The 25,478-nt window shown below is 32.0% G+C and overlaps 1 protein-coding gene and 1 pseudogene across 2 annotated transcripts in view; one reads left to right on the forward strand and one right to left on the reverse strand.

The window, feature by feature from the left end:
* The window catches only part of TENT2 (terminal nucleotidyltransferase 2), a 58,450-nt gene that overhangs the window by 19,363 nt on the left and 13,609 nt on the right, over positions 1-25,478 (forward strand). Inside the window, exons 6-13 of one of the 2 annotated variants that reach the window (XM_068535563.1) lie at positions 5,888-6,002; positions 6,094-6,185; positions 7,664-7,730; positions 9,531-9,600; positions 12,830-12,906; positions 13,291-13,419; positions 18,207-18,250; positions 25,196-25,332. In XM_068535563.1, coding sequence (XP_068391664.1) covers positions 5,888-6,002; positions 6,094-6,185; positions 7,664-7,730; positions 9,531-9,600; positions 12,830-12,906; positions 13,291-13,419; positions 18,207-18,250; positions 25,196-25,332 — 731 coding nt within the window. The remainder of the gene's footprint in view (positions 1-5,887; positions 6,003-6,093; positions 6,186-7,663; positions 7,731-9,530; positions 9,601-12,829; positions 12,907-13,290; positions 13,420-18,206; positions 18,251-25,195; positions 25,333-25,478) is intronic. The other variant, XM_068535564.1, reaches the window with a different exon arrangement.
* Positions 23,197-23,616, reverse strand: LOC137759392 (NHP2-like protein 1 pseudogene; annotated as a pseudogene).

Raw genomic sequence — 25,478 nt, forward strand, 5'->3', positions numbered from 1 at the left:
TGGGTACTATGGACATTTTAACAATTTTAATTCTTCGGATCCATGAATGGGATATCTTTCCATTTATTTGTAGTCTTTAATTTCTCTCACCAGTGTTTTATAGTTTTCAGTGTACAGATCTTTTACCTCCTTGGTTAAATTTATTCTTGGGGCTCTATCTTTATAATGTGTGTGTCTGTCAAAAAAGTTTTAAAGCCACTGAGGTGCAAATTCATGTAGAAAATCTAGACCAGGACTCAGCACAAGAGATTCTCAAATGAAAGCTTGTTTTGTTTGTTATTTTTCATCCTCCTTTTATTAGGCAATTCTTTCTTGGCTAAGTTCAGGTAATAGTATGTCCCTAAAAGCAGTCAGGGTTCAGGGAAAAAAATCAGTAATTCAAACTGCCTAATCAGTGTACCAGTTGATAAATTAATCAAGAGATTAATTTATCTTGATTAAGATAAACCAATGAAGGCTTATCTTAATTGGCTTATTATCTTGTAAGCCAATGAAGGCTCTGCATTGTGGCCACACACACAAAAACATAGTAATTTAACACACTAATAAAGAGTGGGTTGTTTTCAGCATGACATTTTCCTGATTCTATTTTATTTAATTTGAAGAGAAAGGGAATTCAGTATCAAGAATGAATTTAAACTTTTATTTCATAACTACCTTTATTTTACTGAGTAATTGGTACTAACTTTTTCTACAGTTACATGTGTAACAAAGATTGTGGCAATGAGAGAGCCTGAGGAATTGCTAGTTTTTGTTGAAGTGTTTGTGAACTAATGACCTGTTTTCCGGACCATATTTAACTTTATTTCTCCTGTCTTGAAAGCTCATTGCTAATTTGTGTTTGTTGTTTGTAGATGGCACTTATATTTAGCCCAAACCCTGTTAGCAATTTTCATGTATTATAGTAAGTGATCAGGTCTTGATACTCCCAGCTGAAAGGTTTTTTCACTTTCTTTTACATGGGGACCCAGCTAACAGGGACAAATGGAGAATCTGCTGAGAATACCATGCAAAAGTTATACCTGAAGCTTTATTTACTGACACATTTAAAAACTTTTCTGAATCTAAATCCATACTTAACTTGTCTTTAATGGCTTGTGTTGATCTCAGACAATGATAACTTTATTGGTAATTTGGTTTGAGCCTGAGTTTGAGGACAGGTTATAATATTTTTTAGGAAAAAGCAACATTTATATTTGGAACAAATATTAATTTTAATATTTTAAACTATTATGTAAATCTTATTTTTTATACAATTTTGAGAAGATATAATTTTTACATACAGTGAGAAATAGATATCTTCTACAATTAATTTTAAATTAAAGTAACAGATCTTGGCAGGCAGCCTAAACTGGTAGTATTGTAGAGATTTAAACAACTTTAAGAATAATGTATTTTACAGATACTTTGTTGCAATAGTTTTATTTTTTTTAAACTAACGATTAGGAAAATTTTACTTTCGAATGAAACAAAAACAAAGTCTTGAAATGCCGTTATGCATAGTCAGCTTATTACATATATGATCTAAATATTCAGCCAAGGAGATTTCATATCATGCATTCCTCTATTTTTCCAGAATTATAAGACCATTGAGCCATCTTCTGAAATATTTCTCTAAATTTAAGCAAGAGAAGTCTTGTTTCAGCATATATGTGCATTTCTTTTGAGTTTTTGTCTTACTTGGACTCTATATGTCTGGTGTAGGATAATCAATAAGGCGGCTAGATAGGGAGGAAATTTCATTTGTATAACAGTCTACTAGGTCTCCATTGTAGTAGTACTTGAGAGAGAAGAAATGTTCTACGAATGTAGAATGTAGAAAAAAGAAGAGGAGCAAATATATGGAATTTCATATTTTCTACCTAATCATAAATTTTTTCATATGTGAATGTTTCTACATGAACATGATCATTCAGATGAAAAAATGTTTTAAATGTAATAACATTTCATTTGGGCATTGTTGTAAAGAAATTTCTTTCTTGCTTTCTTTTTTTTTTGGCCACACTGTGCGGCTTGCAGAACCTTAGTTCCCGGACCAGGGATTGAACCTGGGCAACTGCAGTGAAAGCTCCAAGTCTTAATCACTGCACTGCCAGGGAATTCCCAAGAAATTTATTTCTTTTTGTTATTCAACAAATGTTGAGTACCTACTCTGACTTGTAGCAGTTTTGATCTGCCTAACTGATTCTCTAGATCATGGGGTTGGCAAAACTTTTTCTATAAAGGGCCAGTTAGTAAATATTTTAGACCTGTGAGCTACATGGGCCCCCTGTCACATTTTCTTTTCTTTTCTTTTTTAAACAATGCTTTAAAAATGTAAGGATCATTTTTAGTTTGCTGGCCCTACAGAACAGGCCAGAGGCAGTATTTGGCCTACAGGGCCAAATACTAAGTGGATTAATACTAATTAATACTAATACCCTGCTCTGAGTGGATAAAACTTAATTATTCAAGCGCCATTTAAAATTTTATATTAACCACTTTAACTGGAAACCTTTTTCAAGTCTTTTTGTAAAGATAGATGCCTTTTTAAAAAAGCTTTAAAAAAAAAAGCTTTTTATTATGGAAAGTATCAAATATATTCAGAAATAGAATATAGTATTATAAATCCTCATAACACCAAGCTGTAACAATTACTGACATTTGACCAATCTTATTTTGTCTATACCTCCCTCCCTTATTAGTTTGAAGCAAATTCCAGGTATCATATCATTTCATTCATAAATATTTCAGTATTCTGTTTTGTTATCTTTTTTGTCTGTCCTTTTCCCAGTGCTGTACTGTTTTGATTACTGTAGCTGTATGGTTAAGTCTAGAAGTTAGGTATGGTAAATCCTTCAACTTTTTTCTTCTATCTCTCCATTTATTTAGGTGTTTAATTTCTCTCATCAATATTTATAATTTTCAGTGTACAGATTTTGTATATCTTTTGTTTAATATATTTCCAAGTATTTCATACTTTTAACTGCTTTTGATAATATAAAAAATGTAAATTCCCAATTATTTTTTGCTGGTATGTATACTTTATAGTCAGTTATCTTTTTAGGAAATTAAAACATGAGAGAAAAAACCTTGGTTCTACATATTATATTAAAATGTTCATTAGTTTTGTGGGCGTATCTTTCTGGTATGCTTCGTTATCTTTAGGAATGTTACTCTTCTCATTTTTCTTATAAAAACTTTGTATGTGAATTGACTAGAATCCTTTTTAAACATTATTTCTTCAAATATTTTTTTTCTGTCCTCCCATTCTCACCTCTCTTTTTGAGATTCCAGTTCTTTTCTGTTATTTGTGTTTAAGTGAGGTGACTTTTCCTATACTACTTTTAGATGAGGAGAGTTGGATAAGCTAGCTTTGCTAGGTTTGTGGCTGTAGGAATCCTCTTCTGTTGCTATGTAGTATTCAAAAATATACTTTCTGAGACCTTTTCTCTTCTCCTTCCCTGCTTTTATCTAGATTGGGTTTTTCACTTTCTACAATATTAACGTTTTTGGTTAGATAATCTTTGCTGCGGGGAATTGTCCTGTGCATTGTAGGATGTTCAGTGGCATCCTGGCCTCTACCTGCTGGTTGCCAGTGACCACCCTGTCGTACCCATTCCCCCAAATATGATAACCAAAACTGTTTCCAGACATTGTCAGATGTCCTCTGGAAGTCAGAATCATTCTAGTTTTAGACTTTCTTTCCTTTACACCTAATGTCTCTGTACTACTTAGTTTAGATTTCTCTTAACTGGCAATTTCTCCTTGGTGTGTTGCTGTGTTTTAGAAGGGAGTTTCACTTAGTTTTGAGATTTCTGATCTTTGTGTGATCCTCTTGCATTTACTTGTGAGTTGTAGCCTGTGAAGCTCCCTCCCAGTTTTGGTTGCTATTCCACACCAAGTTGGACCTGCCAATTTAAGGAAGGGGGTGGGAAGTAGTACCTCTAGGCAGTTTGATTTCTGGATGTTCTGGCTTTGGGGTTGTCCCAGATCCCTTTCATCTTCTTTCTGTTATGTTCTGATACCGTGTGGGTCTTGCTGCTATTGGTGTTGGGTCCTAACTGCCAGTATTTTAGGGTTCATGAGTAATTTGTAGTCAATTGTGCTGTATTCGTTGGCCATTTTTATTTTGTTCTGGTTTGGTTTGATCTGTTTGTTTTATTTTCCTAGTTGCTTTGTCTTTTTTTTGGCGGGGGGTGGGGGGATGGTTACTCAGGGATATTAAATAATTATGTCTCTTTCACTGCCAAGTTGCCCAGACTGCCTCTGCCTTCTTAAAATGAGTATTCTAAACATGATAAAAGAAACTGTTTTAAATGATGGGTGAGACTTGTGCCTGGGCATGGACTTGGGGAATGGCCTAGAGAGGGAGAGGCTGAAACTGCAAAAGACAGACAAAAAAACTGATGGAATATTTGTGCCCTAGAGGCTACCAGAAGGGATGGATACAGAAGTATTGATAGAGGGATTAACTTTGAACCGAGGAAGAGGACAGTTTGACAGGAGAGGTAAGGAGATGAGATTTCATACAGATAGTAGTTTGCAAGTTTGTAGTTAGGAAGCTGAGGAATGTCACATTTGGTATCCTCAATTTTCTTAGTAAACTTTAATGTGAAGTTATCTGCTAAAGAAAGTGAGATATAAGTATAGGGAACTTGAGGAAAGGTGTAAACATTTTGGAATGCTGATGGTGAAAAAAGGAAGCAATATCTAACCAGAGACATGGAAGTAATTGCTGAGAGATGTGAAGGGTCAATCTTAGGTTTGTTCTTAAACTATAAATTTGAAAGATACCAATTTTGTGATTTTGTTTTTTTAAGTTAGCAACTCAAATATAAGAGCAGAGAAGGTAGTTGTAGTGAACCTAAAATTAGGATTTTGTTAGAGCATGACAAGGGTATAATGTTGTTAAGGCATGATAAAAAAGAGTGGTTCAAGGGATGCGTTGTGGGGTATAGACTGCGTAGAGAAGGAAATCATGCTATTTCAGGTGCTGTTGGGTTGGGAGAAAAGGAAGGATTCAAGAGAATCCAGGTCTGTGTGGTTCTAGAGAAGGTATGAGGTGGGTAAGAAAGTGAAAATTGGACAGGAGATTGAAGCCAAGATAGTATATTGGAATTTAAAATTTCAGAGCTAAAGAAGATCTGTTTTATTGTAAAGACCATGTTATGGCTCTGGGAGTGTAACACTGATAAAAAATATTGGAGTAAAAGAAGTTCAGAAATGCTGGGAGTATGTTATGATACTTAGCCCATTTTAGGTAAGGGTGTCACCTGTGGTGATGGCAAGAGATCAGTTGGAGGGGAAAGTGTGAACCAGATAGGTAAACAGGGAGATCTGTCCATAGATGGCCACAAGAAGGCAGGGTTCAGGGCAGTGTTGTAAGAATGGGGAAGAGGGTGGTTTGCATGAGCATAGACAACCAGGGACTTTTCTTCTAAAGTCTGTTGTATTTGGTATTTGTGGTGTGAATACCAGGGGTTGGGTAAACTTCTTCTTTAAAAGGCCAGATAGTAAATATTTTAGACTTTGCCACTCACATATGGTTTCTGTTGCATATTTTTGTTTGTTTTTATAACCCTTTAAAAATGTCAAAACCATCCTTAGCTCAAGTCCCATACAAAAACAGGCAGTAACTGAAGGTTGTAGTTTGATGACCCGTGAATTATACTCATTATGAATTCTCTGTGACTTGTCAGTGATACTTTACTATGTAAAAGTTGGTATCTATTTCAGTTACTAAGTAATTATTGTTACTTGAATAAAGGTAGTTTTGTATTGGAATGTGTTAAGGAGATAATATATATTTTAAAAATACTGTCAGTAATTTTATACTTCTCAATACGGTAATAACTTTTACATTTCTGAACAAAATTTTTACTTCTTTTTTTGTGGCGCATCCAAGTTGAGTCAGCAGATACTGGAGTTATTTGAAGCATGTCAGCAGCAAGTAAGTGATTTAAAGAAGAAAGAACTCTGTCGAACAGAGCTGCAGAGAGAAATTCAGCTGATATTTCCACGTATGTTTCCTTGTTTTGCATGCCCTTTAAGTACATGCATCCCAATTTTAAATTTTAAATAATACCTTATAATTCTCTTCTGTTTCTCTAGAAAGCAGACTTTTTTTAGTTGGGTCCTCTTTAAATGGATTTGGTACTCGGAGCAGTGATGGTGATTTATGTCTAGTTGTTAAAGAGGAACCTGTAAGTAATGAAACATTTATTCCAAGTGTGTTTCTCATGTTAAGTCATTTAAGAAATTTCATGTAAGAGTCATTGAGGAAAAAAACCTGTTTTGTGTAATTGCTTCTTTGAATTCTCTGTTTATAAGAATTCAAGGAAAGCCAGGAAATGCTGCTTCTCTTTTTTTTCTTTTTTTCAGGCATGTACACAATAAACGTAACAAATTCTAGCATTAATTTATTTCTAAACTGTTAAAGTGAGGTGGTTGCACTATGTGTTTTTAAGGAGCTCTGGCTCTGTTTTGAAATGTTATTAGGTTGGGTATGTTACCAGGATGCAGCAAAGAGGAAGAGCTTGTCTTTATCTTGATATATTTCCTTCCATTTCTATTCTCAGTGATTCTATTTTTAATCTTTATTATTTTCCCCTTGAAAGTACTATGGGATTTGGAGTACTTATTTTGGGAATTCAAAAAGAGAGATTTCACTGAAATTTAAAGTAAGACTACTGTGATTTAACATAATTGTCTCTGATATTTTGACTTTGTTTCTTCTTATTTAGCAACCAAATTTTGCTATTTAGTATTATGTTTATTTGAATTCCCTGTTAACTGATACTCTTGTGTATCCTTAATTCCACAATAATTGTTGTTCATTAAACTGACCTGAGCAGCCTCTTTAATATGCTGAATGAAGTCTCTTCTGAATTACCAAAGATTAAGTTAATTTCAGTGTAATTTTAATATGCCTTATATTCCACCTCTTAAAAAATACAAAAACCTCTGTTGAATGGTAATATATATTTTTACTATTCCTATTAGTCCACTAACAAAATTGACTTCTAGTTACTGCAAATCAGAAAGAGATTTATTCCAGGAAAGAAACTCTTGATATTTTTCTAGGCTTTGAAATCATATAAAGGAAAACTGAAAAAAAAAAAAAAAAGAAAAAAAATCCCTCAGAAATAATAAACATAATGGAGAATACTAGAGTTTTAATTAAAACTTTCTCCCATGCAATTAGGTTATACTTAGGTACATCACACTAATCCTCTAGTCTTATTCACATGTCTGAATCATGTTGTTACAACTCATACTGAAACACCATAGATTTGAATTTTATTTTTAAGCAACTCACAATCTAGATAGGGAAATAAAACATGTTACAGAAAGTTAAAATTCTGTTTATTTTTCTTGGAGAAGATTGTTTTTTTACATTTATATGCTAAAGTGAAAAAATGACATATGGCTGTTTCAGTATTTCTTTTAAAATTATGCTTTTAAGTTTAAAATCAGAAATTGATTTAGAAATATTGATGTAAAAGATAGCATAAAGGTTGACTTTTAAATAATGTAGGTTACTGTATATTGAAAAACAACTCCAATGAAAAGTATACTTTATGTTTTCTTTTTGTTGAGATACATTAAGAAAATAAAACACTAAGTTTAGAAAGATAACGAAAAAACACTTTATTTTTAACTTTTCAGTGTTTTTTTTCAGGTAAATCAGAAGACTGAAGCACGGCATATCCTCACCTTAGTCCATAAACACTTCTGTACTAGACTTTGTAAGTCTGACATGCTTCACGTTCATATGTCATTTGACAACTATTTATTTAAAATGTCTCTCACTATATTTATTTTCTGGTAAGGATTGTTTATTTTCTGGTTAGGTTAGGTATAATGTAGATCCTTTTTCCCAAATGAATTCCTTTTAACTTTTGATTAAAAAGAAGAGTAAACCATTCAACACAGAAATGTATAATTCAACAAATCTTTATTGAGTTTACTTGTAAGCTGTCCCACTGAAGGTAGTGGGGAATTCAAAGATATGTAAGCTTCAGTTCTTTCTCAAAAGGTTGTAGACCGTTCGGGAAGCTAAAGCATGAATGTAAATAGCTGTAATGCAGAGGGTCTGACAAGCCAAAAGAAGTATACAGGTGAAGTCTTATAGGTATTCATGTGAGGAAGAGAGAATTTCATCTGTTTTGCAATGACATATATCTTTACTTGTTTTAAAAACATGATCACTGAACATGAAGCCCAGATATATTACTCCAACAGAAAGCAAAATTATCGACTTAGGCCATTTTATTGTAAGATTTTATTCTTTGAATAAGCTGACGAAGCAGTTTTTAATCCACATGTTAAGCCATCTCAAATAATTTATTTAAACTTACACAGAATATTGTGGACATTTGAAGTCACACTAACTGTGATGTTGGAAAGATAGTTTGTCTGTTTATTTAACAAATATTTCTTATGTGTCAGGCTTTGAGCTGGAAAATACAAAGTCACTTAACGAGTTATTGCCCTTGAATAACATATCAGTTGTAGGAAAGAAACAAATCAAGAGATTTATTTCAGTGGACTTGAATTTCACATCTGTAAAATAAAGGAGTAATTTGTACCATAAGTGAATTTTTAATAACTATTATTAAAATCATAAAATATTAAAAGTGAAAGGGACCTAAGAGATCATATAATTCAAATGAAAGTTTTTTTTTTTTAATTAGTGTTTTTAATAATTAAGGAAAGTGGTGATCAGTGGGCTTAGTAACTTGCCCGAGGAGTATAGTTTGTTGGTGTCTGAACCTGTACTTGGAACTCAGAACTTTTAACTCTTAATCTTATTTTTCATTAAACCTCACTGAATTCCTGCACATAATTCTATTTCAAGCTTGGTGTATTTTATGATTTTGGTGGTAGAAGCATTATAACAGAAAATTTTTAGTTTTAATATATGTTATTATGTTTTTCTTTAGTTAAAACATTAGGAAATTGCTCATTTGGGAAAAGTTCGCAGTTTCTTTTTTATACACTTCTGTGTTTTCCTAATTTTCTACAATGAACATGTATTTCAACTCACAAAAAACTTTTTTTTAAGTTTGGTGGAATAAAAAAGTATGTGTGTATGTTTTTCCTCTTACAGATCATACTTATTTGAATGTATCACTGCCCCCTGTATCATGTTGCCAACATTTCCACATTTAAGATTCTTTATAAATATGATTTCTATGGCTGCCATAATATCTTGCCATGTGCTGTACCAGAGTTTAGCTATCCCCCTGCTGCTGGCCTAGATACTTCTCTTATAATGCTCTGACGAAATTCTTTATAGGTGTTATTAAATATTAGACCACATTTCTGAAAATAACGTATTAACATATAAAGTCCTCTACATGGTATTGGAAGTTCCAAACTTAGAAGAATTTGATAATGTCCTTTTGTCTTTGCTTTCTGTCTCAAAGACTATATTTTCTCAAATTGTTTTAGCTAAGTAAAATACTACTTTTTAAAAATGTGCATTGGAACACTGTGAATTTGAGAAACATTTACAGATATCCATATTATCTTTTATCCTTCAGCTGGTTACATTGAGAGACCTCAGCTGATTCGAGCAAAAGTGCCAATTGTGAAGTTCAGGGATAAAGTCAGGTCAGTAATTACTGAGTTCTTTTTTTTAAGTTGCTTTAGATAATTTTTAGGTATTCTTCTGAGGTAGATAATTAAGAAGTGTATGCTATCACGTAATAGCTTATCTTCATTTAGAAATGATTTGGTTTTTGAAATGATTTTTTAAAATAGTCTGAGCAGTTGTTCATGCTTAACTGTACTTATTCTGGTTGACGTTTTGAGTATTTGGGACTATCCAATTGAAAGAATATATACATATTTATACTTTAGAGTTTTAAATGATCCTCTTGCCTTTTGGAAATGTAATGTGCTCTTGAGAACATATCTTAATTGATGAAATTCGATGTATATTTATATCAAAAGGGGTTGTTACTAATATAATTATATCTATCTACATATTCTACTAGTTTGGGTTCTGAATTTCTTATAGGCATTGGAATTAGAATCTTTTATATAATATCTATCTATTTACATTTTATAAAATGTAAATAGGTGTTTGTTTTATTGGTTAAAAAAGATTTTCTAAAAAATATATAGGATTGTGATAAATCAGGTTTTCTAGCCCAGTTTATAAAAGTAATACTGAAATTATATAAGTATATACACAGTTGATCATTATTCATGGATTCCATATTTATGAATTTGCATACTTGATAAAATTTATTTTGTAACCCCCAAAATTAACACTTGCAACACTTTTATGATTATTCATAGACATACACAGAGTGGGGAAAATTTTGAGTCACCTGATGTAGGTGTTCCCAACTGAGTTTAACAATGTGACACTCTGTTTTCTTGTTTCAGCTCTCATACTATAAACATGTCCTTTTCACAGTCTAGTTAGTGCTGTTTTTCACATTTTTGTGCTTTTGTGCTTGATTTTGCTGCTTAAAGTGAGTCCCGAACATAGTGCTGAGGTACTGTCTAGGGTCCTTTTGCACAAAGCTGTGATGTGCCTTACGGAGGAAATACGTGTGTTAGATGTGCTTCATTCAAGCACGAGTAGAGTACAGTGCTCTTTGCAATGACTTCACTGTTATTGAATGAACAGTATATTAAATGAGGTGTCTTTAAGTTGAAACATACATAAAACAAAATTACATATTGATCACTTGAGGAAAATGTGACTGGAGGGACTTCCCTGGCAGTCCAGTGGTTAAGACTGTGTGCTTCCACTGCAGGGGGCACAGGTTTGATCCCTGGTCAGGGAAGTGAGATCCCACATGCCACACAGTGCAGCCACAAAAAAATAAAATATAGTGTTGCCAAAAAAATTCATCTGGGTTTTTCCATACGATGTGATAGAAAAGCTGGAGCAAACTTTTTGGCCAACCCAATGAAATGTGACTGGAGACATATTGATCCGCTGATGAAAATGTGACTGGAGGCTCCTAGAAACCTAATCCTTTGTTTCCCCTAGGAGCGATGGTTCACTGTTCACTAATTCAGTGTTTGCAGCAACTATATAGAACATAACTACTGTGAATAATCAGAATTGACTGAATATATATATTTTAAACAAATCTTTAGATAAGTGCTGGCTCAAACTTTCCCCCTCATTCATCCAAACATCCATCTAATCTATAAATATTTACTGAATTTCTATCAAGTAGCAGTGGAGTTTTCTTTTTTTTAATGGTGAAGTTTTTTTTTTAAAGCACGAGGATATAGAGAGATAAAACATAAAGTAAATGTAAGTAAAACTATTAGCTAATTATAATCGTTTTAAAAAATGTAGTTATATAAACAATTCTTTTTCTATTTAAGATTATTATACAAGGTTTTTTCATTGTTAAGTATTCTATATAAGCACCATTTTATAATTCTTCTCTATACACACCATTAAGGAAAAAAACAACTGCACTTCTAACATCCAAAGATAACTGATGTTAATGTTTTGGTATAAGCCTTTCAGACCCTTTTCTATGCGTATGAGTGCATAAAAGCTTTTAAAATTAAAATTGAAATCATACTTTGTTACTTAACAGTATATCATGAATACTTGCTTTTATCATTGACTATCTTCTGGCTTCATTTTCAATTGCTTTACAGTATTTCATTGTGTAAATTTATTGACTTTAACTTAACCACCCCCTGTTTAAATAAGCATTTTGTGCATAAAATTCTTTCCATATTAAGGGTTACTTCAGTATTTCCAGAAGTAGAATTTGAAGCAAGTACTGTGGATATTTTTAAAGCTCTGAATTCATATTTTTGGAAGTTTTTATTTGCACACTAGTTTCCATCTAAGTGTTTTTTCCTCTTTATTGAGTTATATAGAGGGAGTGCAAACTGGTTTCAGTGTTAGATTTGTACAAACACAAAGAATGTAACTTTACTGTTACCGTAAGCTTCCCAAAGCCAAATATATCTGAAGTGTTAATTTCACTCTCCATTTTTATTAACGTGCATGGATAATTGAAAGATTATAGGATTTCTTTTCCCATAACGAGAAAATCTGAAAAGGTAAATTTCAAATTTTACAGTTAAAAGCTATAGAAAGGACTTTCGTTAAGTTTGTATTTTAGGCACTTTTCACAGAAAGACTCATTGTTCAGAAGTTGGACCTGATAATATATGGTTCTGTTACTTATGCATTAGTTAGTCCTGTTATTTTGAGTTTAGCCATTCTTTATGTATCCCATCATTATTGCTGTATTTTCTAAATTGTGAATTGCATGATATCTTTGATTTCAAAGAAGTGTCCCTTCTGTTATGTGTTTGGCTGTTATAGTTCTTCCTAGATGTCAGTAGCCAAAGTTGTCATGATACTATAATTTACCAACCCTTTTGGAGGGAATATAAAGTGTAGACAGAGCTTTTATTTTTTCACCTGTACTTTATTTGGCTTTTCATTCCTATTTTAAAGCAAATGATGCTGTTGTTCAAAATTGATTGAGAATATATAACTTAGTGGGATAACTTGCCCAGAAATGTGTTTGGCCATATAATTTTGTTTATCTGGAAAAGATTACAAAATTAAAAGTTTGTTTTTTTTTTTTGTTAAGAATAGTTGGAGCCTTACTGGTACATTATGGATCTTTCAACAGTAATCTTATTTTATATCTTTAATAGACCCCCAATCATACTAAAAGTATGTTTTCATTCTTATTTCTGTACTGTCTCATTTTAAGGTCTTTGGGCCTATGCTATTTTGTATCATTGGATGGATGGATGGATATGAATTTAGTTACTAGGGAGTTAGTTTATTTTGTATTTGAGCTGAAGTTTTTTTCATTTTTTAAAATAGTTGTGTGGAGTTCGACTTGAATGTAAACAATATTGTTGGAATAAGAAACACATTCCTTCTCAGAACGTATGCATACCGTAAGTTTTGTGTTTATTTCCAAACAATTAACACCTTCTGTATTTATCCTTCATTCTTCATTCCTTCATAAAGATGTGTGTAGTAAATACTGATACCTCTTTGTGTTTATGTACAGTGTGTCTCATTTTCTTATATACATAATATGTTGCTACACTAAAATCACATACCACCAGAGTTATAGGTCAATAAAATGAATTTTAATAATTGGTCATTTTTAAAAGGTAACTGAAGTACGTTTTAGAAGTAAGACACATTTATGGTGAACAGAGTTTAATAACAGGAGGCATTGCTCTTTCTATTGGCATGGAGTTCGGAAATAATGTAAACTTTCAAAGAAACTGTAAAATCTTCTTACCATTTTTAAGTTTTAATTTTACTTTCAGTTGAAAATCGAGTTCGTCCGTTAGTACTGGTGATTAAGAAGTGGGCGAGTCACCATGAGATAAATGATGCCAGTCGTGGTACTTTAAGCAGCTATAGTCTTGTATTGATGGTTTTGCACTATTTACAAAGTAAGTATTGTGGAGTTTTTCCCAATTTTTAAAACGGAAATGCAGTTAAACTTCATTATGGTGTCTTCCCTGTTGACCTTATATTCAAATATCATTGTTTTAAAAAGTTTTTTCTAAGGCACATACAACCACATTTCCTATTTTGTTGCTTTGAACAAATGTTTTAGTAATGTTACCCCTGGAAAACATTATAAAGAAGTTTCACTGTGTTTTTATTTTTTGACAGTTTCCTGTATTCACTCTTGTATTCAAAGAACTTTCACCACTGTATTGTGGACCCATTATCTTGCTCAAGCACCATTCATCGTGTTTTTTATTTTTCACTTGAGACAGGAATTAAATGATTTTCTTGTTGGTTTAAAAAAGCTTTTATATCCTGTGAACTGGCATGGAGATTGGGTGAAAGACTTGATATTAATGTAAGACCATTTACCAGGAAGTTGTGGGTTAATATTGCACAGTTTAGAAAACAGTTGTTGTAATATTTATGTTAATACTTTTTGACTCAATGATTCCATTTCTAGGAATTTATCCTAAGGTAAATAATCAGCAATGTATATATGAATTTATATAAGGCTGTTTTTCATGGTGTTTGTTGAAATAATGAAAGATTAGAAATCTAAGTTTTTCAGAGTAGGAGGAATGGTCAAATTAATTATGATATATCCTAATATGAAATTTATACAGATTCTAAAAATCATGTTTTAAAGATATTTATTGATATAAGAAAATATTTGTGATACGATGTCATATACAACATAATACCAATTTTATTTAAAAGACAGTAGCTATACTTGAGTGTGTATATATGCATATGTATACAAATACTGAAAAGGTATGTGCCAGAAATTTATCAGGGGTTATTACTTATGGACAGTAGGATTCATTTTCTTTATATATTACTGTATTTGTAGATATTTTATAATATATTACATAAGAGAGTATATTTTTATTTGAACAGTGGAATCAGGTGAATTTTTTTGAGGTAATGAGAGAGACTTAAAATAGTTTAAATGGACCAAAATTTTGTGAATCAGTAATCATCAGAAAGGTTAGATAATCTTCCTCTTTGTTGTTAAAGAATTTCAAGCTAATTATAATACATGTATTTTTGTTGCTGAGCAGTCTTGGATATATACTAATTTGATGATTGATTTGTCCTTCCAAAAGGATTTGAAACATGATGTTGGCTGCTTTAGATACTTCTTTATATATCACTGATCATTTTTGTCCAATTTTATAGTTCAATCTGAAACATATATTACTTACGATGCTTTTTTAGTGAACTCTGTCCAATCTTGTGGATTGCAGTTCACTTTTATTAAAAATTGAATAGATTAGAAATATTTCTTGTAAAATACATATAAAATATATGAAGAAGAATAAGACTAACATTCATGTACTACCACCTAGTGTCTATTCATTTTTTAGTTTTAGTTGAGATTTAAACATTAGATTTGACTAAAGCATGTAACATGCATGAACATTCATAATATGTGCCCTATCTCTCCATTCTTTTGGGTTACATTAGAAATTTTAATTTGATTGCTTTTTTAGAAAATGTAGTTTAATCACAGATGCCCCTTGGTGGTTTTGTAAGCAAGTTAAAAATTCAAATGTTAGTATTTTACCAGTGTAATGAAATCATGTTAAAATTTGGTTTAGATTTTGTTAAACGTTTTATTCTTGATAAAGTGGTCCTGTTTACTAAGATGGTTAGTAATTAATGGCACTCTCATCAGCCATTTCTAGGTGTTTGTTAAAAGACATCAGCTAACCAGATCTACTGTGTAGTTCTGTACTTTGGCAGATTTAACCTACTCCTCCACAGAAGAAATTACAGAGATTGAAATAAGTGTTAATAATTGCTCTTCTTGTCATACAAGAGTCTGCAAGGTGTATTGAGCGGTTCCAGCTCTGCCACAGTGAATGAGTTTGTGTGATTTTGGCCAAGTTATTCTACCTCTCTGGCTTTAACATTCATCTGTAACACTAATGGTTGGATTAGATGACCTTTAAGTTTTGTTTAACTTTAAATACTTTAATATCTTTTCTGCCATGAACAGAGAAGGGAAACAGGTCCTTTTTATGTAGAAAGGTTGAAAAGATTAAAGCATTTCCTAGAATGAATTTCAACAGTCAGTTTACAAACTACATATGCTTGAAAAAGTGACTGATGAAAGCATGAAGGGAAAAACCTATTGAGAAGAGAGTTTAATAGCAATCTAAGATTATGAGTTAATAATAAAGGCAGAAGTGTCAATTGGTTAGAAACAACAATATGAATGAATATTCATGGAATGTTTACCGTATTACCAGGTATAGAAATATCTCTTAGGCATTTAAAAATTGTTCTTGCGTTTTCAAAGTTAGTGGTTGTTTAGTGTTGTTGAAGGTCTGCTTTTTTTTTTTTTAGTTTAATTTTTGATGAATTAGTATGTAACTTTTATGTGTATAAATTTGTGAAGGCCTGACCAGAAAGCTCTCATCCAAACTACAGGCAAAGTAAAATCTTATAGATTAAATATATTCAAGGCATTATCTATTGATCATATCCCGCAATAATAAACTTTTGTCTTATTTTGCTTTTGGGAGAGAAAATTAAAAGATTGAAGTCCAAACTTTTGAAATCAAAAGAGATGTTGTTACAGAGAGATTCTTTCAGAGTGTATGTTGGTTTGGAATAAAGTAAACATTTGAAAAACTACTAAATGTTTTGAGGTTACTATCAGGATAGCATTGATAAATAATTGCCAGGGTACACTAACTGCTTCTCTAATGACAAGTGTTTTTAAATCTTTAAGGTTGTAAGGCAGGGGATTTTTTGAATGATAACCTTGCCCCCAAAAGCTTCCACATTGCTTAGTTCTAAAGGCTCTTTATCTACTGAAAGACCCTATACCAGTGGTTTGTGTTTATTTTTCTCTCCTGGCATTCTAGTTATGAGATAACTAGATAACTAGAATGAGATAATATTTTTTTTCTAATTTTCTACAGTCTTTTCTTCATCCTTTTTTAAGTTATAATTTTATTTTACTAGCAGTGTTCCATGGGAATAGAACTCAGGTTTTTAGATTTAAAAATTAAACTAATTTCTAATAAGAGTTTCCAATTTGACTTCTATATTATAATGAAAATTATTTAAAAGCCATTAAAAATGTTATACAGATATAGAGACTTATAGAATTAAGTGACTGGGGCTTGAGTTTATTTGTAGGGTCTTCTAGAATTTTAGCATTTGAATGCCTTTGGGAAAAAAAATATGTATCCTTACTTCCTGAGAGTGATTCTGGTAAGTAATGAGTGAGTTTTTTCCCTTAATATTCTTAATCATACACTGTGAACGTTCCATACTATCATGGAATTTTATTTTATTCCGGTTTCCAATTTTCAACTTGGGAATAAAGCATGATGAAGAGATATTTAAATGAAGCATCCTACTTTGTACTATGTGGTAGAAATTTATACATTTATAATCATAGTTGGAAACCATGTAAATTGGTCATAATGGTTGATTATGTGTTCATTAATGTATTCCAGGAGTCATTTAAAAATTCTTTTGCTAAATAGCAAATTAAAAGTGAAGTAATGATTCATTGTTACTGAATTTATTTAATTACAGTTGACACTTGAACAACACAGGTTTGAACTGTGCGGGTCTACTTATATACAGATTTTTTTCAGTATATATGTATTGCAGTACTTACTACATGATCTGCAGCTGGTTGAATCTGTAGATTTGAAACCTCAGATATGGAGGGCCAACTATAAAGTTATATGCAGATTTTGGACTGCACAGGGGTTGGCGCCCTTAACCCCTGTATTGTTCAAGCGTCAACTGTATATGTAATGTATTTCTAATTCTTAAATACATAGTTTATCATGCGGTACTATATTTGGTCTTTAATCTTAAAGAAATCTTGAAAATGTGTTATTTGTATCTTACCATATTCAAGACACTGTATTTTACAGTTACTTCTTATATTGTGAATATTAAACACTTTGCCTTTCATGTTATACGATCTACATTATAATGATGTGAGATTACAGTTAGCACATTTAATGAGGTTGGATTTGGGTAAAGCTGTTGAAGGGTGCAGAATGGCAGTTAAAAAGTACAGTGGCATATGACGATAATGATTCTTTTGTATGAAATTTTATTTATTATATAGCAGATTGGTACAAATCTCCTGATTTAGATTCTAACCTTTGCTGAGGTTTTCTTTTTAAAAATATATTAATGAAGTTGAAGATCTTTTCAGTTTTTTTTCCCAATAGATCAATTTCCCAGAACTATCTCAATTTTGGTATTATTGTTAGAAGAAATTAAATAATAAAGGGACAATTATGATAGAGCTATTATTCTTATGATGTAGTGCCATTGGATTGTACTTAAAAAAATTTTTTTTTGATAGCTACATCCATCTTAACAATGTCTTTTTAATATCTGTAGCACAGCAGTTGTCTTGCTTATTTTGTGTGTGTGTCTGATGTTGGACCAAATGATGTGTGTCCATTTATTGATGACCTGTTATTCTAAAACCATGTAAGGAACATTGGTTTACATAGAAATATATGTAATTTATTAACAGACCTTAAATTGTCAACTTAGATATATTTTGAATTTAAATTTTTAGGGATCAGAATTAATTTCACAAAGTATATGAAAGCTGTTGAATTTTAGCATAAACCCATATAGTCTCATACCTGGGGTGTAGCTGACAAATTATTGCTTTGTAAAATGAATTACGTGAATCACGGAAGCTTTAAACTTTTTCTTTTTATAGCCCTACCTGAACCCATCCTTCCATCCATCCAAAAAATTTACCCAGTAAGTGTTCCTTATAAATTATTACAATACATGTTATGACAAGTATATGTGGAACTATTATGTGCAGTATTAACGTGAATATAAAAGTAGTATTAATTACCTTCTAAGTATATGATAACATTTTCTACATAGGCTGAGGCATTGGCCACTAGAATGCAAAAATGTTTCATATAATTTTTCAGAAGACTCTGCTATTTTATTTGGTTATTGGCAGACAATCTTGTCATTCATATTAATGGTGGAACTTTTTGGGTGATGCTCATGATTATCACTAATGGGAATTAAATATACTTAGTTGGTGAAGGCCCATTTGGACACATACCAGTTTTTTTCATGCTACCAGTTTTTTCTTGCTACTTTTTTTCATGTTTAGAACATATCTTTACTTAGTAACTCAGAAGTTTTACAGCCTAACATATGTATAATTTGAAATCAGGGAAAAAAATTAAGATGATGAACAATTAGGTAGTCTTTTTATCTTTCATTTGATCTTACGAAGTAATATTCTAAGGGGTAACATTAGTACACTATCCTTGTGCGTACACTATTAAGAATCCTGGTGAAGTTAATTGGAAACACTCAAGAAATGAAGTGTGCCTACTAGAAAAAGTTTAGTGTGTACTCAGTTTGAGTTTAGAGAAACCTAGGTAATGTACATATTCATAATCTATATGAGTATTTTTGTTTCTTTTCTAGTTTTTACTGTGTTCTTTTTTCCAGAATTTGCTGTTTCTTTGTTTATAGTCTTACCATTTCTGTTTTCTTCCATAGTCATTCTTGTTCCTGGTTTTTTTTGGAAATAATATTTAGGCAGCTTGTTTAGAATGTTTGACCAACCTTCTGAAACCACGTAATTTTTTACCTGTTCATAAACTTACAAGAAGAGATGTTTTCTAAACTTACTAAATAGTCATATTACAAAGGAAAACATAACATCCATCTTGAGCGATCAGTTTTCAAAGAACTTATTTATTTTATATGTATCAGACAAAATATAATAAATATATTGATATGGAACCTAAATTAAATGTAATTTAATCTTTGATGATTGAGAACTGATGTTCTTGTTTTTGAACATCAGTTATTCTTGTAATGCACACATGTGAGGTACTGGATAATAAAGGGTTCACTGTAAATAGAGTCTTGCTGTAGTGGGGGCCTCCCAGTTTGTGGTGTCATCTACTAGAAGAGACTGTTTAACACAAGAACCTTTTGGAATCTGGCTATCTTATCGTCTTCCTTTTAAAAACAAATTTCTGCTGTGAAGAACTATTATAATGAGTTTACAGTATAGCTAGGTATAAGTATTTATGCTTTTTTAAGCATTATGATAAATGAAAGCATCAGAAAGTATAGAAATGAAAATGACATGAACTTTTGGGCCTATTCTTGAATGTTTTCCTCCCTCTATAGTTTTTATTCTTTAGCTCATACTGAATGGTCAAAGATAATGACTGGGTGTTTACTATTCCATTGCATTGTCTCAACTTTATTTTTCTTTAAGACCTAGGCTTCAGTGTAGAAAGAGCTGCATATATTTTTCAACATACAAAGGATCTAATAGTTAAACTTACCCTTTAAAGAATCTTATTATTATTGTGCAGTGAAAAGATGCTTCTACAGAAATCTCACTTAAAACCATGTACTACTTGGAACTCTTTTTACTAATATAAAATACTGATGAAATTTCAGTTTAATAGCACTATGCTGGGAGACAGAGGTATTACTTTTATAAGATACTCAGATTCTTACTAGTATATTCTAGTTTGAAGAACCTCATTTTTACTTCTGTGTTTCATTTTTCTAATCACCTAGCTTTCTCCCATGACAGGGTCCTGATTTCTGTTCACATGTACTACCTCTAAGCCTATATTCTCCGCCCTGTTTTGCTAATAATATTATTTCTACACCTGTAACCAGGAAATAGATTTAATACCTGCCCAGCCCCAAGGCTTTAAAAAGTACTAATAGCAAGCCCTACTAGACTTAAGAATGTCTTAATTTGCTTTCATGTGTGCTTACATTGTCATAAATATTTAAACCACATTATCTTTACTATAAGATTGATACTTACATGGATAAGGACTTAATACCCCCTCTTAGCAGGTTTTTTTGTTTTGTATGAAACCTGTAAACTGATCAGTGGAGTGCTTTTTTCAGTGGTCCATCTGATGGAACAAGCAAATTAGCTTGTTTCTTATTACTAGCAGTAACTATCATTTATTTAGTATCTATTTTATATCAGCACATATAAATTTTATATACAGTATCTTCAATCCTAAGCAAATAAACTTCTAAAGTACTCCCCTTGTTTCACAGTTGAATGTTAGAAAGATTACATGATTGATCCAGGCTGTTTAGTCACAACTTATGGATGCAGCAACTGGTATTTTTTCCATTAGACTATGCTGCTTATGGAAGGCAAAATGATAGTAGTAGTCACTAAGATACCATTTCATCTAATTTGCATGGCTTACTACATTTTATTTGTGTATATCTGATTGTTCCTGTACAGATATATTTATATACCTTTAAGAAAAGCTGATGTGACAGAATTTCAGCTTGATAAATAAGTTTGAGAATGATTTAAAACTTTACAGTAACAAAAAAACTTTCAATTAAAAAATTAGTATGGTGTTTCAATTCAGTTGTTATTAAATTATGAAAGGAAAGGATGAAAGGTTATAAACATCTTTATCTTTGAAAACTATATCATGATATATAGCATTATCGATTATTACTACTTAACTATTGACTGAAAAAGCAACATAAATGATAGAGGACAGAGTATTTACTGTTGAGTTAAAGAAATGAAGTTGAGAAGGTTTAAGTATATAAACTCAGATTAGGTGTATGAAGGGATCTTTATTTTAATGCAAGCATATTATGAGATTCACCTAGATTTATGCTAGGTAGATTTATCAAGACAACTTATATTTGTTTCCTTCCCTAGTGGTATCTTCCTATTCTCAGAAGCCAAAGATAATTCCACAATAATGCATTGAAAGTTGCAGGAGGTAACCACATACTGTGTTGTAAATGTATAGTTAAAATAATCATGATGCCTTGCATATACTGAATAATTAATAAATAGATAATATTGCTACTATGCTTTCCATACATTGTATCATTTAATTTGTATAACAACCCTATGAATACTGTTACTTATATTATGGATGAAGGAGCTTAACCTTTGGAAAGCTAGATAACTTGGTTAAGTTCACATAGCTATAGAAGAACAAGGTTGCAAACCTAGGTCTGACTCCAGAGCTCATGCTTTTAACCACTTCATAATAGTACTTCTACTTTGTGTTAACTAGTTACATTCCTTTCAAAACTTTAAAGATCTCACTCATATCAGATATAGTTTAAAGGTAATTTAATGATCAGTCTTTAATGTACATCACTAGATTAGTGGTGATCTGCATATAATTAAGAAGTCTTGGTAGAACTTCAATGTATCATTTAGTTCTTTCTCTATATAGGTAGAACTCCACTTAAATGCTCCATATCAGTTATCCTTTTCTTTGAGATCTTCCTCAATGTTTCTAGGCTTTAAAAATTCATATTGTTAGAAAATTGTGCAACTTAAATTTCTTTGCCTAGAAATGGAAAACAGTCTTCTTTCATTTAAGCTATACATCATTTTAAAGAACAGGTACCAAGTAAAAGTTCAGCCAGTCTAATTTAGTCCAGAAAGTGTTTAATTAGTCCAAATTTTCAAACTTTGAAGGTAAAGTAAGATATGATGACACAGCCTCAAAAGATCATGGAGTCTGGCAAAAGGTGTTTTTGCTAGGCAATTACATGGGCAAAAACAGTGAGACTTTTCAAATGTTTTTCCAGAGATTACTTATTTAAATTTTTGTTAACTTGGCATTGTGAAGAGAAATGGAAGATATGTGTCTTCAGCATTTAAATGTCATTTGGAAAATGTTTTCAGGATTTAGTCATTACATACCTGGATATCAGAAGCCCAAAGTAAGATATAACCTTAAAAAATAATAGAGATGTCTTCCCTAAGTTAAAAAAAATTAAACTAGTAAATATCAATAATCCAAAGGAAAAAATGCTTTAAGAAATAGATGTTATATTGTATTGGTTAAATTGTTTTTCTCTGGATTTAGATTGTAATTTTAAAGGCTGCTTTTATTTCTTTGGCTTTTGGATTGCTGTTTACTTGCCCTCATCCTATCTGAAGTAACATATATTGTTCTTCAATACATAAATGCCGTTGGGGAGCTCCTTTTAAAAAAATTCTTCAGTGAAATTTTTCTTAAAGCGGAAAATCTTTCTGTAAGATGAATGATTACCAAAAATGGGGATTACTTAAGGTTAAATAGAATTCCTATTTACTTGTAGCTTCTTTTAGTTGGATCCTATTTTTTGTTTGTTTGTTTGTTTGCTTGGATTTCTCCTTCAGTTCTCCCTCAATAGGTATGACATGGCCCTTTTTATATATGACCTTGAAAAAGAACAGTGAAGCTAAGAGAACACTGGCCAAACTGTTGGTTCAGGGTCATTCAGCATTTTAATATAGTAGGTCTCACAACTCTATAGTTTTAATCTCACAATTACTGATGTGTTTCTTTAAATTACTGAACAAAATAAAATTTTTAAAGGGGGTTCAAACAGTTTTAAACTTCAGGTAAGAAAATGGCTGCTCTTCTCAGCATCATTTCATAAGTTGAATGCTTATTGTGCTAGGTGCTAGAAATCAAAATAAGAAGCTTTCAGAGCAGAAACTATTAAACAGTGACCCACTTTTCTTTTCCCTGTCATTTGAACTTAAACCTTTTTGTTTAATTCCCTAGAGAATATTAGTTAAATTTTATAGTTTTTTTTTTTTTTGGAGCACTATAATATTTTATAACAATAGAAGGTAGCTCGAAATACTATATGCTAACAGACAAATGATACATAACCCCTGGGGTAGGAGTCAGCAGGGAGTGTGGCAGAGGCCACCTGTTTAGACTAAGAGCTTTTCAGTGGACTGCTGGATGGATTGGATCTGCTGCTTCAGTTGTGAGCCTTCTTTGATGGTGACAGAACAGGCGATGACAGGCCTGGAGACCCCACAGGCTCGCCCCAGGGCCTGCTTGGCGCGCACAAACACACAGGGCACATTCTTGTCCTCACACAGCAGTGGGAGGTGCAGGATGATCTCCAGGGGCTCGGCGTCTGATGAACTCAGAGATGCCTCTCTTGAGGGTTTTGGTGGCCTCATTGGCTCCTTTGTGAAGCTGCTTGTAGTTACATGACTGCTGAACGAGGTCCAGTAGTTTCCTGGTGAGGTGGGCATCTGCAAGAGGGTAGGCCTTCAGATTTACATCAGCCTCAGTCACGGCTCCGGTTCCGTGGTATCGTCACTCCTCAAGGAGCACAGGCGACGTCAGAGCTGGAGCCAGTTTTACAGTTTTAAATAATGTTATCCTAAGTCCAATTTTACACTTAACAAGTAAGAGCAAGACAAGTAAGAAACCTGCTCTTCTGCCTTTAAAACTCTTTATTACAAATTAGTGCTTCTCTCCTAGTCCCCCTAGTCTTAGAGACAAATAAGATTTCTACTTGAGTCATATAATGTAATACTAAATCTGTTAGAAGTGTAAGGGGAGCCCCACATTTAGGAATGCCAACTTTGTGAGTTGTGGTTGGAGTAGAATTTTTCTTCTGACAGAAAGGTAATCACTTCTTGGTAGTTAAAAATTGTTGATAGAATTATAGGTAATGGGGCAGGAGAGAATATATTTTTATTTTCTTGCTCTTTGTTTTTACTGATGTTTTTTGAGGACTGTCATTAAATAGATGCGCTACCCTATTTCTCGGTATTACCACTTAGTTATTTGGGGACCCTCTATTTTTTTAAATATTGGAGTTACTCAGATATTACTAATTGAATTAGTATCTATAAACCCAAAGTTGATCTGTTGGGTAGTTGAGAACCTTAAGTGTAGTTATCATTCTGCTGTCTTAACCAATTGGGTTTTTTTGTTTGTTTTTTAAATCTGTTTCTACTCTGATGGCAAAGGGGAATATAGAAAACCTTTCTTGAGGGCACTGTGAAAATTACCTGAGAAAAAGTATTTTCTAATGTAATAGATATGTATTATTTGAGAATTTCTATAGTTCATTTAGTTTATTTTAGAGCCATAACTTGCTACTAATAGAGGAAAGATCAGATATGAAAATGAATGGCATACCATAGGCAAAAAGAATAAGTACTCATTAGTATTCTTTCTAATAAGTATCTTGCTTGGGCCTGGATTGCAAGCAGATGATATCCTCCTTTATGCATATTGTGCTAAAAGTAAATTGCTGAATATTGCTTGCTGGTATGTTTCCTATCTTTCTTCTTTTCCCTGCCTTCTTTGTCTTTTCAAGTTCAATTCATGTTGAACATCATTATTTCTGTTCCCACCAAGATACAAAATACAAAAATGAAATAAAATTTCAAAAAATCTTAAAATCAGCGTAAGTACTACTTATGTATTAAAATTACTTACATGGCCTTTGAGAGAAATTTTAAGTGACAGTTGGAGAAAGCTCTCATCTTGTCCTTGATACACTTCAGAAAGTACAACTGCTCTTTATAGAAATAATTAAGAAGGATATACGTTTATAAAGAAATCTAAATATTATTGGATGGAATCTTGGTATGTACAGTAAGGTTTTATTTATGAATTAGAAAATCTTTTGCTACCATAGGAATTCATTTGGTTAACTGAGTGATATACCTCAGTCAGGGTTAGAATATCTTAGTTTTTCAGGTCCTTTCTGGCCTACTCCAAACATTGGTGAAACCTTTACTGGAAGAAAATCTTCAGATTTCCAAATTGCCAAATAAAGAAAATTCTCTCTTCTTCAGACAGCCTTATGTTAGGATTTATAAAGTTTTTTGGTGTGTTTTTAAATGGCCTCACATTTTTCCCTTTTTCTTTTTGATAGGAATCTTTTAGTCCTGCTATACAGCTGCACCTTGTACATCAAGCTCCATGTAATGTTCCTCCTTACCTCTCAAAGAATGAATCAAATCTTGGGGACCTCTTACTGGGCTTTCTTAAATATTATGCTACAGAATTTGAGTAAGTGAAATTTCAAATTGTGTTTATTTGTTTGTAAATAAGTGAATGCTACAAATTGGGTCATAAACTGTATTTATCAATTTCATTGTTGTAAACTACTCCAAAAATGTGTAGTTTATAAAATTTAATATCTAATGATTATTAGA

This window comes from Eschrichtius robustus, chromosome 2 (genome assembly GCF_028021215.1).
Source record: "Eschrichtius robustus isolate mEscRob2 chromosome 2, mEscRob2.pri, whole genome shotgun sequence".
Lineage (NCBI taxonomy): Eukaryota > Metazoa > Chordata > Mammalia > Artiodactyla > Eschrichtiidae > Eschrichtius > Eschrichtius robustus.